The 17026-nt window shown below is 41.3% G+C and overlaps 2 protein-coding genes across 3 annotated transcripts; one reads left to right on the forward strand and one right to left on the reverse strand.

The window, feature by feature from the left end:
* Window positions 1-1952: 1952 nt before the first annotated feature.
* On the forward strand, window positions 1953-5127 carry rag2 (recombination activating gene 2). The gene is made up of 2 exons (XM_026311586.2): window positions 1953-2067; window positions 3148-5127. Exon 2 carries the CDS (start codon window positions 3162-3164, stop codon window positions 4761-4763), a length of 1602 nt encoding a protein of 533 aa, XP_026167371.1. The 5' UTR covers window positions 1953-2067; window positions 3148-3161; the 3' UTR covers window positions 4764-5127.
* Window positions 5128-5979: 852 nt separating this feature from the next.
* Window positions 5980-12964, reverse strand: rag1 (recombination activating 1). 2 transcript variants are annotated; one of them, XM_026310414.2, is made up of 4 exons: window positions 12813-12964; window positions 11407-11766; window positions 10189-11312; window positions 5980-9369 (listed from the first exon to the last, which is right to left on the reverse strand). In XM_026310414.2, the coding sequence occupies exons 2-4, from the start codon at window positions 11742-11744 to the stop codon at window positions 7622-7624; spliced, it is 3210 nt and encodes a 1069-aa protein (XP_026166199.1). In that variant the 5' UTR covers window positions 11745-11766; window positions 12813-12964; the 3' UTR covers window positions 5980-7621. The 2 variants fall into 2 exon arrangements, with proteins under 2 accessions (XP_026166199.1, XP_026166198.1); XM_026310413.2 differs by lacking the exon at window positions 12813-12964 and adding an exon at window positions 12620-12767.
* Window positions 12965-17026: the final 4062 nt, after the last annotated feature.

Raw genomic sequence — 17026 nt, forward strand, 5'->3', positions numbered from 1 at the left:
GCAGGCAATATTTTTCAGTAGTGCTTTGTGTGGATGCCTTGAGGTGACTAGAAAGGTTTATTTTTCCAAGGCTGACTTCATACAGATGGAGCAGCTCTCACAAACATTCTGCATATCCCACTGACATCTGAATTCATGCATTATATCCTCTCTAGTAACAGGAGTAAATTCTTTTTCTCTTCCACTCAGCCCTGTAAGCATCAGTTTAGACACACAGGTGCTCTGCTGTTTTGTGTTTTCAAGCTGTAACGGTCTTCCAGGCACTTGTGGTTTCTGCCTTTGTTTTGCACACTCCTCAAGTTTTCTCTCAGTCGCTCAGTGCACAAAAACATTATGCTAATGACAGGGTAGACATCTGCTCGGTTTTTCTCTAGGTATTTGGGCATGTGTGTCACTCATATACTGGATCGGATTTTACCTACAGTAGGTCACATCATTAGAACAAAGGCACATGTCAAACCGAACCAGGCTGCTAAAATGTATTTATCACTGCTGAAGACTGATGTTTTGTTTTTTCTTCTGTTTACTATCCCCTCATGAAACCGAGTTATGGCATGATAATGTATTAGGTTCAGTGTGTACTATGGGAATTAATGACCCACACTCCCAGCACAGCATGTCATTGAGCACTGCGGGAGAGTGAAAATAGGTTCACTGAAATGGATAATGTTGATGCCTAAGCTTATGGTTTAGGAGGTATTACAATGATGTGTCCAGTGAGGCTTTGGATCTATGTGTGTATGTATATATAAGCAGGCGGCAACTCACAGCCAAATATGTTAAATTGAGTATAGTCCTTTTTTCAGCAAACTATAAGTGCAGTCTTAAAATGTTTAAAGAATCATGTAATTGTTTATGCTAAAAACATAAAACCACAAAGGAAAAGGAGAAAGAAAAGGTTTATTGTGAAGCCAAAACCCAAGAAAAAGGGGAGGGAGATGCAAAAAAGAAGTTTTAATTAAAGGTAGCACAGCTGAAAGTGTGAATCTAGGCTAAGGAACTGTAAATACTGTATACAGCTGTAGAAATATTTTGTGAATTAGGGTCCCAAGCCTTGGTGAATAAACCAGAAAAAATATCTACATAATGCAAATTATCTCAGAATTTCAGAACATGGTTTGGTATAAGGAAGAAAATATTTTAGCAACCGATGTTCATTATTGTAGGATTTTAAATCATTTCTGCTGTTTGATTTCCTAATTAATGTTGAAAGTATATTACTAAACCAAGTCTGACTGAAAGTAATTAAGTGACTGTTTCCATTGGCTTCATTTCTATAAGAATTAAGATAAGATGGCTGAAAAGGGATATTTTTCCAGAATTTGCTATTTGTTGAATGTGTCATATTGCAATTCAGCTTGCACAGATAAGTTAATTGCACAAACTACACGCAGACAATGGCTTTCTATGTATTTGAATTAAATGCTGTCTCCTTCTACATAAGAATATTATGAGAGGTGTGTCTTGTCACTGCAAAACAACAAATAGTATTGTTTTTGTTTCTTGCTTATGGAGAGTGTTTTCACATCATGCACTTTCTCATGCATTGTAATTATTTATTTGACTACTGCATCTCTTTATTGAAGCCCATTTTGGAAATGTGTAATAATTTAGCCATTTAATGTAATAACATGGCAAAGCAGAGTAAAGCAGGACATTCATTTTGCTTTTTCAGTCTAAAATTTTAACTATGTCATAATTCTGGATTTTTAAAAAAAACATACCATATCTACACTGGTTTGAATTTCCCAACATATTATTGAGTTTAGGATTGTTCAACAGACAGTCTCTCAGTAGCATGTTGTGTCTTCTTTGGTGTAACTGATATCCAGGGATGTAATTGAAGTTGCTTACTAAACGCATTCAGGCAGCACACCTGCCAGAGAGCAGCAGTCACAGACTGTTAACCTCAAAATCTGGAAGTGTTTGTGAGTCAATGAAGCTTCACAAACTCTGTCACCGTCTGCCTTTGTCAAAGTTCTGCCACATAAAGAGCACTTTAGTTTCATCTTAGTGATTGTAAGAGCCGCACTAAAGTGAGTTCAAACACTGCACCCTGGCCATAAGGTAAGCAAATTAAAGATTATTATCCTAACTTTAGAAAAATAATTTACAGCTCTCACTCTATAAATCTGTACTGTACAAATGGTACGCTGAGTTCACTTGTCTAAGTCTATGTTAGCACTCTACTGGGTGGGAAATACAGACTAAAGCTGTCTAACTTGAAGTTACTTATACTGAACACAGCAGCCACAACAATTACTGTTGAGACTCCAATGATACAACTCCATGATAAAAAACAGATAATGTGCCATTCCTAAAATTGGATAATTTTTTACAAGCATGTTATTCAAGCCAAGATAGAGTCTATATTCACAATCCCTAAATTACAATTTCCATGCTGTGCCATTGTCCATAAAATCATGATACTAGAAAATGTAACCAATATTCTAGGAAACTCATGCTGTGTACTGACGCAGTGCGTAAATAGAAATGTACAGGGTCAGCAAAACAGCTCCTGGAAGTGTCTGCTTATTGTTACCTCATGCTGCCATTTAAGTTTCTGATTCAAAGATAAAAATTGTGTGTGGTTGAAAATAATAAAGGGAACAGCAGAAGAGGTAATTTTATATTGTAGTAATTTACTGTTTCCCAACAATAGGAGCAGAATACACAGAACACAGCATTGGGTCACAATAGTAATAACATTGATAGAACTGTGGGTGTGTCAGTGATGTGATTTCATTTACAAAAGCAGAGTTTTGTTCTTTTCATCCCTAATCACATCTTAGATAAATGATTTTTATAAATCAAATATGGTCTTTTAATTCTGGACTGGAAAAAATAATAACAAGCCCTAACAGTAGTATTAGCCATTGTTAAGTATACATAGTTGTTTTTTTTTACTGATATTTACTTCAAGCTATTTTTAGTATTATTATTATTATTATTCCTTTACTATATCATAATCTGTCATAATCTGTATTTTACTATATCTGGGGTCCACAGTACATATTATGAAAGGTGGATTATGGTCTGCCACATGTTGCTGCAACAAACAGGAAGCAAAATATTTTAAACCCCAAAATGAAAACAACAGCTGAATGACACGTTGTGTTTGTGTGTGTGTCTATGTTTTGACACCAGGCACCTGCTGGAAAATGACCCTGCAACCACTAACTCCAGTGAACTGTGCAGGCCTTCTACAGCCTGGCTGCTCTCTGCTTCAGCTGGATGGTGAGGTTCTCCTGTTTGGCCAGAAAGGCTGGCCCAAACGTTCATGCCCAACCGGAGTTTTTGGGGTTCGTTTTAAACATGGTGAGATGAAATTGAGGGCCATTTCTTTCTCCAATGACTCCTGCTACCTTCCACCATTACGTTGTCCTGCTGTTTGCCGCCTCGACCCCTATGACGGACTTCCAGAGAGTTATCTCATCCATGGCGGCCGTACCCCAAATAACGAGATCTCATCAAGCTTGTTCTTGCTGACCATGGACAGTCGTGGCTGCAATCGTAAACTGACCCTGTGCTGCAAAGAGAAAGAACTGGTGGGGGAAGTGCCAGGGGCCCGATATGGTCACACACTGAGCATGGTTCAAAGCCATGGGAAAACAGCCTGTGTATTATTTGGGGGTAGATCATACATGCCTGCAGGAGAGCGGACCACAGAGAGCTGGAACAGCGTTGTTGACTGTCCTCCTCAGGTGTTCCTGTTTGACCTAGAGTTTGGGTGTTCCTCTGCTCACACTTTACCAGAGCTCAGCGATGGGCAGTCTTTCCATGTGGCCCTTGCCAGAGAGGACAGTGTTTATTTCATTGGAGGTCACTCAGTCACCTCTGACTCCCGCCCCCCTCGACTCTTTCGTCTGCAAGTTGAGCTTCTGCAGGGTAGTCCTTTGCTTTCCTGTGAGACCCTGGACACTGGAATATCTATCTCTAGTGCTATTATCACCCGTACAGGTCCTGCTCACAGATATATAATCTTAGGTGGGTATCAGTCAGACTCTCAGAAGAGAATGGAGTGCAGCACAGTGATTCTGGATGAGAAGGGGATCCAGTTTGAGCCTTTAGAACCACCTAAGTGGACCCCAGATATCATTCATAGTCGCACTTGGTTTGGGGGCAGTGCTGGGGAGGGAAGCATCCTACTTGCTGTACCAACAGAGGGAAGGCCATCCCAACCAGATATGCATTACTTCTATCATGTGAACTTCCACACTGAGGGAGAAGGTAAAGATGAAGAAGCAACCCTAGGCTGCAGCCAGGAATCAACAGAACACGATGATTCGACTCCTCTTGAGGACTCTGAGGAACTCTACTTTGGTCGTGAGCCTCATGAACTGGAGGACAGCAGCGATGGAGAAGGGGATACGTACAACGAAGAGGATGAGGAGGATGAATCACAAACAGGTTATTGGATCAAATGCTGCCTGGGCTGTCAGATAGACCCCAACACATGGGAGCCGTACTACTCCACTGAGCTCCATCGGCCAGCCATGATCTTCTGCTCTAGAGGTGAAGGGGGGCACTGGGTCCATGCCCAGTGCATGGAGCTATCTGAGACACTGCTGCTCAGACTCTCTGAGGGCAGCAAAAAATACTTTTGCCTGGACCACGGTGGGCTGCCCTACCAGGAGATGACCCCACCTCGACAAGTCATGCCCCTGAAGCGCACCCCCATGAAAGTGAAGGACAGGAAAGCACCTCGGACAATCAAGATGTCCCCTGTCAAAAAAAGTTTTTTCAGAAGACTTTTTGACTAAATAGGGTTTTAATTGTGATGCCTGTTACTCTTTAGCATGCTTTGTACATTTACTGAGATTTCTGTTTCTATTCATTAAATAAAACATCTCTTTCAATCAGTGCAGGAAAACATTGTCAAGAGAATATGCAATAAACATTTGAACAAAAATCATATTTACCAGCTGTATAAACGTTGATTGTCACAATGTCTTCCATTTTGTATTCAACCACTTTTAGTTTCCAACACTTTCTATCAAGGCTGAATTAAGCCAGATTATTTTCTCCAACTTTATACAAGTAACTGTTGATTAATGAATGAAAAAGAAATTATCTTCTGATGTATACTGTATGAAATTTGACAATGGCAATAAATAATAAACAGCCTCAAACTGTGTTGTCTTTTTAGTTAAGATGCCTTTTTGCTAACTTTGGATTTGACAAATTTATCAGTGTTTGTAGTTTCTACTGTAGTTATCAGGAGTTATTTGGTATTGAGTTAAGGACCACAGTTAAAATCAGTAGTTAAATGAAAATTTCAACACCAAATGTACCCAAATTCTTTGTACAATTAGTTAAATTAGAAATCATAAATAATATTTAAGACACGGGTAAATATGTAATTAAATGTGTAATAGGAAATAAAATGCAGCCTGAAATAAAAAAAATTTTAAAAAATTGCTTGATGTTTGTTGGCATATCTGTGTGCCAACACATTTTCTAACCTGAACAATAATGATAAGATTACTGAACCTTTTTTGCTACAGTATGAAACCTTATTTTATCTTATTTTAGGTTTGTGCAACCTGCTTTGGCTTCAAAAAAGACTGGTTTTAGAATAAATATAATATTTACTGTCATCATATTATACCTGAGTCAAAAAAACACACATTTATTAAAAAAATAGTCCTTTATCTTTCCTCACTCCTCTCTCTTTGGATTCACTGGATAGCTATGTCAATGAGGGAGCTAGCCACTATCATTCCTAGGCTAGTTCAACTCACCCAATTCATGAGCATGAGCTGGTTAAGTAACATTTTTGTGTAAAATTTTTAATTTTAATTAAATTAATTATTTATGTCTTTGTGGATCTAAGTCACTGCACTACTGCCTTCCTGTTGACATTTTAATTCCCAAAACTGATTTTGGTGGAGGAATAATAATGATAATAATAAAGACTGTTGGTGCTTGAACCCCTAATTATTGACTTTTTAAAATCAAACAAACTAGAAGACCAAATAAGATTTTGTCTTTATTTATTCTTTTGAGGAAACAGCATTCATTCAACGGCAAAAACGTACAAACTTCCTTCTGCATGACAGTAATTAATCAGAAAGATGTTATATAGTGGTTCAGTGAAAACACAGCAGACATATTTGACCACTGTATAGCATTTAAAAAGAAACAACATATGAAAAAGTAGTGGAACTTCAGTGTAAGACTGCACCACTGTGCAAAATAAATCACCACTGAAAGTCTTCTGCAATACCAGTGACCAGTTTACCTGATATTTAGTGTAGCATGGAAAAACAAAATGAGGAAATAGATGTGAAAAGTGAACAAGTGTGATTTTGATAATCATCCCTCATCAGTATCATCAGTATTTCCATCAACTTTGGAAATGAAATTCATTACAACAAAAAAACAAACATGAGACAAGTTACAATATAATGCACTCAAAACATGTTAATGTACAACTGTGACAACTGTCTATTGGAATGTGTATCTTTCACAGATGTCATATGATTTCATATGACATCTCAGTAAAGTAAATTAAATCAAACATTCAAGCAAATAAGGAAAGAAAATGCCTGTCACAATTCAAAATGGTGAGGGCAAAAAAAGACAATATAATCAATCAATCAAACAAATAAAGTTACCAATAAATCTAGCTCCAGCTCATCCCTCTCCTTTGTCAACTGTGGCAATGAAGAAATATCAGTAGAGAAAAAGAGGTTATATATAGGTCTATACAGGAAATTCCCTGCCTACTAGAGAGTCCATTGGGAATTAGGCTCAGTAATGGACCATACTGTATTTTTATGATACCAACAAAAGGGTCAGTGTATGCTTTATTTTATGTGAAGTATTCCAATATGTATCATCTGTCTTCCACTGTGCAAAAACTAAAAGATAAAAATTGGTTCAAAGTGACCTAGCATCAATTCTGCCCCTCAGGGATCCCACGATAAGGCACTAAAGTAATCTATTTCAGAGGGCACTCATGAAACAAAGAACATTTGGTTCTCTGTGATTGTATTTTGCTCCAGTTCAAATGATATATTAATGCACTGGCCACAAATGTGGTCTTTTTAACACAATTTCCCTCCATGAATTACAGCACTTTCATCTGTTTCCATAAATATCCCCTCCATATAAATTCGTAAATGTGTCACATCCTTGCAATACAATAAACTGCACCATATTTCACAGACAGCAAATACAAAAAAAGAACTTTCCTGCTAAAAGCAATAGAAAGAAACCTGTGTCTTACGTTCATATTTGTGTGCTGTCCCACCTTTGCACTGTAGTAACTAAAAAGCAAAGCAGGCAAATATATGTGTATAGAGCCTTTCAAAACAAGTAGACAGTTCATATACAAATAAACAAGTAAAACACACATTTAAAAACATGGCGTGGAAATAACATTATTTTGTTGGTTGTGGAAATATATCTGTTCAAGTATAGGAAATTGGACTTTTAATGAAAATATATTTTGTAAAATCTAAGATTAAATGAAAATTCAATCACAAGAAAGCATGAAAAATCTCCATTTCCTCATCATTCAAAATGCCAATCAACAGGCATAGAAAGTAAATTAAGAATTCATAAACAAGTTGATAAATGCAATTACCTTATTAAACAATTACCACCAAAACAATCAAAACTCATTAACTTCTAGAGACATGTCCTCCTCATTCTGCATCTCTATTGGGTCAATGGTAGCTTGCAAAGCTTTGGCAGAGTCCTTGTGAGCCTCCATAAACTTCTGTAAGTACTTGGAGGTGTAGAGCCAATGATGTTTCAACACGTCCTCTAGTTCATAGGTCTTTGACTGACGTGCATTCATTTTCCTGAAACGCCTGAACAGTTTGTTTGCCGACTCGTTCCCTTCACTGGCCCAGGCTCCTATGGATCCATCTCTCTCTATGATTTCAGGTACATGGGCCAGGGTCTTGTGCAGGTAATTAGTTATCTTTCCATTGTACCTATATTTGAAAGTAGAGGAGAGCAGATCGGCAAAGTGCTGGGAATTAAAACTGTAGCGGCACAGCTGGTCGGGGCACTCCTTGGCTGGGCAGGTCGCACGCCACACTGGCTTCATTTGAAGGTAGAGCCTCATAAGCTCCCTTAGGGCCTCTCTTCTCTCCTCTGAAGGAACCAGCTCACACACCACCTCTACAGCCTCTAGGGTCATAAGCCGGCGGGCATAGTTCCCATTCATCCTCATTACTGGTTTAAGCTTCATCTTCTTCCTCAACTGTTTATCTAGTGCTGACCTCCAGCTGCGGCGTTCCTCCCTGGTGGCGTTCACCTTTTGATACATCTCCCCAATCTCATCCTGGAAGATTTTATAGAACTCAGTGGCATTGCCAATGTCACAGTGTAATGCATCAAGTGTGGGCTGGGTCTCCATGAATGGCTTGGCGGAGACTCCTTTGACTCTGTCTCGCAGTTCATCTGCAGACTCAGAGAAAGGGTTTGTTCTCCATATTTCGTAACGTTCGAGGTTCTCTTCATGACTACGGGTGATGGCATGCAGGACCATATTTTGAGAGGCGTATGTCCGACTTGAGTCACACAGAGTGCAGATGTATGTAGACCCAGAGGCCTCCAGGCCCTCCATCTCTCGCACCATTTTCTCATCGTACCCCGTGCCTCTGAAGTAGAAGCGGAAGGAGCGAGGCAGGCCACCAATGGATAGGATGAGCCTGCTCTCTTTCATTGCATTACGCTCTGCAACTATGGGTGCTAGGACACCTGTGAGCGTCTCATGGTCTGACTCATCCACAAACATGAGGCAAAGGGGCTTACAAGACAATTCTGAGTTTGGCTTTGGCTCAGTGAAGATGTTAACCACCTTGTGCTTATCATCTGCCATGACAGAGATGGACATAACAGTGAAAGAGAAACGTACGGCTTTCTCAGGAACAACTGGTCCTCCACCGTGCTTTTCACTGACATCACCCATGCCATCACAACATTCCTTGATTGTGACACTAAAGCCTGAAGTGCAAGCACTGTCTTCCATCCCACTCTCTCTCAGCCCCTCCATGATGTCCTCCTCCAGATCCTTTAATGCTGACACCAGTGCCACATCATAGCGAAACCGCCGAGTGATGGTGTCAGCTGGGGAATCATCCACCGAGGAAGCCCATCCAGAGAGCCCATTAATAATGCCAACATTGCAGGATGGAGACACATTCTTGAGAGCTGGCTGCCATTCAAACTGGTGAAAGCCAGGGAGAAGCTCTTTCTCTGCAGCTCGCAGGGTGTGCAGCGGCTGAAAGATCTGGCGGCCACTGATGGCTTTGACAGTCCGGTACAGCTTGTGATACTGGCTGCAACTCAGGAAAGTGTTGACCCGGATAGCCAGGCACACTGCAGGATGCAACCCAAAGCCTCTGCCTGCAGAGAGGGGGGAAATGAGAGGAGAGAAAGTTTCAAAAAGAGGCAAAATGAAAACAGAAGTAGAAAAGGAAAGTGAGAGGAAAGGATTAAAACAAGAAAAGAATTATTTAACACCAAACTGTAGAAACCCATTTCTCCTCCTTTAAAAAGAACTGTAGTATCTAAAATTTCCTAATTTGATATCTCAGATTTGGAGTCATTTGTACTGAGACAAAAAGAATCTGGATTTTAACATCTAAATGTGAATGTATCATTGTCAAAAGCCCACAAGCGTATGATTACAAAATCCAATATTTCCTAATTTCCAAATGTTATAAGGGGACAGAGGGTTGAATCAGTGGAGCTGGCAAAAGTGATGTATTGGCTACAGATGAAAACAGACACCAGCTGGCTTCAATTCCCCAGAGGGGAGGATGGTGGTGTCTATGTAATTTGTAGATACAAGAGCTGCTGATGTTGTTTTGATTCTAACAGCCCCTTCACAAGAGTTGTTATTGTGCATTAAAGGGAGTGTGAGAATGAGATACTGACAGACAAGCAGACAGAGAGTGGGAGAGAGTCAAGGAGGGGGTTGGATATGTAACAGCGGTGATTCAGTTTACAGAAATGGACAATAATGAAATACAGAATTAAAATCACAGAAAATTTTCTCCTCTCTCCTCAATAGTGAACTTTTCAACTCATTGTTATTTATGAGATAACAGTATTCCTCAGAGGTAGGTGGAAAGATTAATGAACAAACACTATCAAAATTTTCATTTGTTTCTGTTCCTCTTGCTTGGTTATGGAAGGTTATGTGAAATAATAGCCTCTTACCTTGCATCATGGCCTCCAGCTCATCTGCCTGCCGGTGTTCATTCCCAGATCTCAGTGCAAGCAGGAACAGTGTCAGACACACAGACTTCAGGTCTCCACCCTCCTCTTTGTCTGCAAACACCTTCACCTGTGTCTTCAGATCCCTCAGCCGATGCTTTTGGGCACGACGGGTTAGTGATAGCAAATGCTGACGAGGTCTTCCCCCTTTATTGGCTAGCATGTAGTTATCAAGTTCTGATGACTGCTGGCTTCCCTCCAGCTCATGGCCTACACAGTGAGCCTTAAATGAGTCTAATCGTACCTGCTCCCCACAGCCATCTCTGGGGCAATGCAGAAGCAGGGAATGCAGGGCTGATAAAAAGGCTTTGGCAGGCAGGGTGAGGTCATCAGGGGCACAGGGCAAGTTGCAGGCTGGGCAGTGAGGTCCAAGAACGTGGTTATATTTTATAATACAGCTGCGGCAGAAGAGGTGCCCACATGGTGACTGAACTGGATTACAGAGCAGGTGGTCACAAACCAGACAGGTGAAAGAAAAGAGGAAGTCTACAGGGAGTTTTCCAGAGATCAGCTTGGTACTCAGGTGGTCATTCTGGCAGTGGGTGATGTTTCTCACCCATTGCTCTCTCTGGATGCTGGGTTTCCTCCAGCCCTTGAGTACAGGACTATGATGATGGTTTCCGAATGGTCTCAGAGCTCTCTTATCTCCAACGATAATGCTTTCACTATGGTCAAACCTGGTCCTTTTTGCCAGGCTCTGGGCTCTGGGAATGGTCTTCCTCCTCTTCCTGCCAGTCCGCTGGAATGAAGATTTCTTAGGGGAGCAAAGGTGGCAGAGGGAAGAGTGGGGTCTCCACTCGGGAACTCTTGTTCTGGAAAAGCTGCACACGCCTCCCCCTCGGATGGCAGCCTTCCAGCAGCGATGGCAGAAAGAAAGAGGGTGGACAGATTCTGTGTCCTCTTTCACATCCACTTTAAAGACTTTGAGAATGACCTCTGGCCAGCTTGTGAATTTGCAGCCCATTCTCCGCAGAGCACCTTTGCTTATCTCATCCAGCTCATCGTGAACCTCATGCAGTGGTCCTTTGACTTTTCTCAGGACCTTTCCACATAGACGGCAAAGGCACCTTCATAGAAACAAAAATAATATAATCAAATTATTAGAAAGAAATTACCTAATCTGGTGTCATTTATATTGTACATGTAGTTATATGTTATTACCTGAGGTGGTTCATGTGGGTGTCCATTTCCTGGAGTTTCTTATCTACCCTCTGATCTGGGCCCTCCACATTTTCCTTGCTTTTTCCCCCTAGGCACAATTTCATCACACTACCTGGACCCACACCAGGTACAGGTAACTCTGTACTTGATGCTACAGGCAGTGAGATCCCTAACAAGGCTCCTGTTTCAGGCTGGGCCTCACTGGGTAAAGGGGCCTTCTCCATGGACCTCACCCTAAAAAGTTTAAACTTCCACTGAGAGTACTTGGAGTGAGGATGGTGAAGCTCAGCTGGCATGGAGGACCTGGGGCCATCTGTCTCCAGGCTCTCGTCCTCCATGATGCAACTTAGACAGTAGACCCTGTAGATGAGAAGAGGGGAAAGGAGAACACAAGAAAGGAAAGGAGGAAAAACAGCTTAGTTTGATCCATTACATAAGTAATACAATTATTTCAGCTTTCAATTAAAGACTTATTAATAAATAAAAAGAAAACAATTGGTTCAAATTCTCAGTTATGGCTAGTGTCTTTTCTGCATTGAGCCCATGGCACAATCTAACAGCTTTCCTTGATTCATACTGAATTTATACCCCAGGTGGCCTGAAATCCCACTGAACAGACAGTAGTGCGCCCTGACCCAGAGTGCTGTATTATGCCATAAGTGGCATTTAGATCTTGTGTAAAATGCATGAGACAAGCATTGTGGGATCAATACAGCACCAAAATCTTCATCTCCGTCATCTCCAGTCTCATCACTCAGAGAGCCATTATGACTTTTTTCCTTTCACGCAGAGAGTTTGATAAATGGGCAACCTTATCCCTGCACAGCTGTCAATCATTTATATTAGTCATTTTCTAGGGCAGAGAGAGAATTGGAGCTCTGGGGGCCCCTGACTGGCATTTTACATTGCAGGGAAAAAAATCAGACACAGGAATTATATATCATAATACACACATATTGACCAAGCAGGAAGGACAAAAAAATTTAAAAACACTGTATTGAATAAAGATCACTAAGAATAATTCCAAGCACAACATTCATACATGTTCAATTTAGGAGTCATAACAGCAAAGTTTCTCATTGATATGGCACAATACTGCTGCAGTGACAGGCACACTTTATCTCCTCCCCTACTATCTAGGTTCCATTACCAGTTCAGGCAATATAGCAGTCAAACAATCTTACAAACTATTACCACCATTGTTGAGGCTTACCATTGCTTGCTTATAGTGCAGACCATGTAGCATCTTCATCTGGCCAAGTATCAGTGTTCTAGGTTTTCTCCATGGTAGACTTAAATTTGAACTTGTATTTGGCAGTCTGCATTTCCTAGCTCTCTGTGTACTTCACATGCTGAACTCTACTTTGGAAGAAACAGCTGAGCCTGTGTGTCAGCTGGGCTCTTACCTTGTTTTTCAGTCTCAGCTGGCATCAGCTCCCCTGGGGGTCTTCTCTGCATGGGAGCACAAGGGAAGCCCTGGAGTTAGGCATCAACACACCACACATACAGTGTGTCTTTGAATCTGTCACAGTATGAGCATCTGTTACCAGGAGTTGTGTCTCCATACAGTGGGATAGCTCCTATCTGTCTCCTTGTGTCTTGTATTTATACCCTTCCTTTGATGGGATCCCAACAGTCAATTCCTGCCACCTGATAGAGGCAGCTGATATGAAGCAAAAAACAAGGTCAACCCCAAAGCACAGTTGCAAACATGTGCATGCACAAAATCCAACAGTATACCCCAAACAAACAACTCTCTACCACACAACATTGATCATCAGCTGGAAACACTTCTGTGTCACCTCTATCTCCCTTTTCTCATATCCATCTGCAGCCTCACCTCATCCAGGTGGCCTCTCTCTGACAGAAGGAGAAATACTGTTAAAGTTAGTGCAGAGACACAACAGAATAAATGCACTGTTCTGTTCCACAGACAAATATAAAGTCTGACAAGTATTGCATTAAAATATTTTCATAATAATGACACCATGACACATTTAGAATTTGCTCAAAGACTTTTTAAGACAGTGTTTTCTTATAAGTGCATGGATGAACAGTGGAGCTAATAGACTCCAAGTCAATGCATTAGCTACTTGTTTAAACTGTTTGTTTATATGTGTGACTGGCAGAGGTGTTGAGGACATCAACTCAGTGGGCAATAATAAATGAACAAAGACAGAAAATAATAGTAAATGTAGTGCTCATAATGACTGTTATTGTTATTATTGTCGCCCTAATTACTGTATTATTGAGACTTGTACATTTTCCACTTCACATCATCTTTCAGTTGATGCACCAGCAATTCAGGTGTTGACTGCTGTGAATCAAAATGACAAAAGCAGTGACACCAGTGAGTCATAAGAGGTTGAATGCCAATGAGCATTAACCTGGCAATTCCTATCTTAATAAATACATTTATATACATACGTATATACCCACATAGCCACTAGATGGGTTGTTGATGCATGACTCTATAACCCAAATATATATTGGCTTTATCAAATTCTGTTATTTCTTTCAAGGCAACTACATTGCATTGTATATATTGTGTTGTTGTCACTTTGTCCACCATTATTTTTATCTGCACTTTCATCTGTGTATTTCATTCACTTCCTTTCAAATGTTGTCTGTCTGTCACTATTCAGAATTAGAGCATCATTTGATGTAATGTCCTAGTAGGTATAGGGGGCATTTCCCCAAGATCATTCCTGTTTGTAATTATCCAGAGGATTAATCTGGTGTATTTGCCACAGGAGGCTGTTTCTGTTGCGTTGGATTTGCCAGCCAAGTCATTAGATACACAGTCAGTGGGCACCAAACAGCATGGTTGGGTTTCATACACTCTTGTCAGCTTAACAGGGGAACAGGAGAAATACTGGCAGGCTTTGCAGCTTATATTTGGTGCATATGACCTTAGATAATTTTTGTTTCTTTGTGACAAGCATACAGTACATATTCACAAGAAATGCTGAAGAGCAGGCAGCATGGTGGCTGAGTGGTGAGCACTGTTGCCTCACAGCAAGAAGGCTGTGGGTTTGCAACCCAGCCTTTCCTTTACATGTTCCCCCTGTGCTTGTGTGGGTTTTCTCCAGGTACTCTGGTTTCCTCCCACAGTCCAAAAACATGTATGTCAGGTTGATTGGTGACTCTAAATTGCCCATAGGAGTGAGTGTGAGTGTGTGAGGTTGTTTGTCTCTATGTGGCCCTGTGATGGACTGGTGACCTGTCCAGGTTGGACCCCTGCCTTTCACCCAAAGAGAGCTGGGATAGGCTCCAGCAGGTCTCTGTGACCCTGGTTAGGAATAAGTGGGTATAGATGATGGATGGATGGATGGTGAAGAGCAAATACCATCCACAGAAAAGTAAAGGCAAAAAGTGTTGCAGGCGGAAGATTTTAAGTATTCAATACATGATACAGTGGGTACGGAAAGTATTCAGACCCCTTTAAATTTTTCACTCTTTGTGTCATTGCAGCCATTTGCCAAAATCAAAAAAGTTCATTTTATTTCTCATTAATGTACACTCAGCACCCCATCTTGACAGAAAAAAACAGAAATGTAGAAATTTTTGCAAATGTATTAAAAAAGAAAAACTGAAATATCACATGGTCATAAGTATTCAGACCCTGTGCTCAGTATTGAGTAGAAGCACCCTTTTGAGCTAGTACAGCCATGAGTCTTCTTGGGAATGATGCAACAAGTTTTTCACACCTGGATTTGGGGATCCTCTGCCATTCTTCCTTGCAGATCCTCTCCAGTTCTGTCAGGTTGGATGGTGAACGTTGGTGGACAGCCATTTTCAGGTCTCTCCAGAGATGCTCAATTGGGTTTAGGTCAGGGCTCTGGCTGGGCCAGTCAAGAACGGTCACAGAGTTGTTCCGAAGCCACTCCTTTGTTATTTTAGCTTTGTGCTTAGGGTCATTGTCCTGTTGAAAGGTGAACCTTTGGCCCAGTCTGAGGTCCTGAGCACTCTGGAAGAGGTTTTCTTCCTGGATATCTCTGTACTTGGCCGCATTCATCTTTCCTTCAGTTGCAACCAGTCGTCCTGTCCCTGCAGCTGAAAAACACCCCCACAACATGATGCTCCCACCACCATGTTTCACTGTAGGGATTGTATTGGGCAGGTGATGAGCAGTGCCTGGTTTTCTCCACACATACCGCTTAGAATTAACACCAAAAAGTTCAATCTTGTTCTCATCAGACCAGAGAATCTTATTTCTCATAGTCTGGGAGTCCTTCATGTGTTTTTTGACAAACTCTATGCGGGTTTTCATGTGTCTTGCACTGAGGAGAGGCTTCCGTCGGGCCCCTCTGCCATAAAGCCCCGACTGGTGGAGGGCTGCAGTGATAGTTGACTTTGTGGAACTTTCTCCCATCTCCCTACTGCATCTCTGGAGCTCAGCCACAGTGATCTTTGGGTTCTTCTTTACCTCTCTCACCAAGGCTCTTCTCCCACGATTGCTCAGTTTGGCTGGACGGCCAGGTCTAGGAAGACTTCTGGTCGTCCCAAACTTTTTCCATTTGAGGATTATGGAGGCCACTGTGCTCTTAGGAACCTTGAGTGCTGCAGAAATTATTTTGTAACCTTGGCCAGATCTGTGCCTTGCCACAATTCTGTCTCTGAGCTCCTTGGGCAGTTCCTTCGACCCCATGATTCTCATTTTCTCTGACATGCACTGTGAGCTGTAAGGTCTTATATAGACAGGTGTGTGCCTTTCCTAATCAAGTCCAATCAGTTTAATTAAACACAGCTGGACTCCAATGAAGGAGCAGAACCATCTCAAGGAGGATCAGAAGAAAAGGACAGCATGTGAGTTAAATATGAGTGTCACTGCAAAGGGTCTGAATACTTATGACCATGTGATATTTCAGTTTTTCTTTTTTAATAAATTTGCAAAAATTTCTACATTTCTGTTTTTTTCTGTCAAGATGGGGTGCTGAGTGTACATTAATGAGAAATAAAATGAACTTTTTTGATTTTGGCAAATGGCTGCAATGACGCAAAGAGTGAAAAATTTAAAAGGGTCTGAATACTTTCCATACCCACTGTATGTTACATATTTAAGAACAAGCAAATAATGGATTGTCCCAAGTCTATTTAGAATTGATGTTTAAATTTATCGTAGCCACATGATTCCACACAAGATTACACATCTACTGTAGCTCCCTGGCAGGCAGCAACTGAACGGCAAATGCCTGCCCTACAAACAAGCAGTGACCCTCTGAGACCCTCATCTCTCTGTGCCTGCTAATTGACTTGTTATTGATCAACTCAAAGACAGTCTGATTTATGTGGAAGAGTCCTTGTGGAGACAGCCACCTGGCAGGCAGCGTGCGTTATGAATGTGAGGAGCAGGCCCTGGGGGACTAGAGGCTGCAGTTTAGGAGGACATAGCAGGAGTTTGCAATGCACCACCAAACTGACACTTTGCACTAGGAGGGGGTGTTTTTTCTAGCATGATGAATCCAAACAACATCAGTGAGAAATGTGTGTGTGTGTGTGTGTGTGTGTGTGTGAGGGTGTGTGCGTGTGTGCGTGTGTGTGCGTGTGCGTGTGTGTATGTGTGTGTGTGTGTGTGTGTGTGTGTGAGCGAGTAGCAGGTGTGTGCAGTGGGAGGGAT

Source organism: Mastacembelus armatus, chromosome 6 (assembly GCF_900324485.2).
Source record: "Mastacembelus armatus chromosome 6, fMasArm1.2, whole genome shotgun sequence".
In the NCBI taxonomy this organism is placed as follows: Eukaryota; Metazoa; Chordata; class Actinopteri; order Synbranchiformes; family Mastacembelidae; genus Mastacembelus; species Mastacembelus armatus.

Bases quoted from the DNA above. Each gene is read 5' to 3' on its own strand.
- rag2 (XM_026311586.2), top strand. From the start codon at position 3,162: ATGACCCTGCAACCACTAACTCCAGTGAACTGTGCAGGCCTTCTACAG.
- rag1 (XM_026310413.2), bottom strand. From the start codon at position 12,645: ATGGTCTGCACTATAAGCAAGCAATG. The intron at 11,767-12,619 runs GTAAGCCTCAAC...TCTCATCTACAG, and splicing joins TGCACTATAAGCAAGCAATG to GGTCTACTGTCTAAGTTGCA. The intron at 9,370-10,188 runs GTAAGAGGCTAT...CCCTCTCTGCAG, and splicing joins GCTGGAGGCCATGATGCAAG to GCAGAGGCTTTGGGTTGCAT.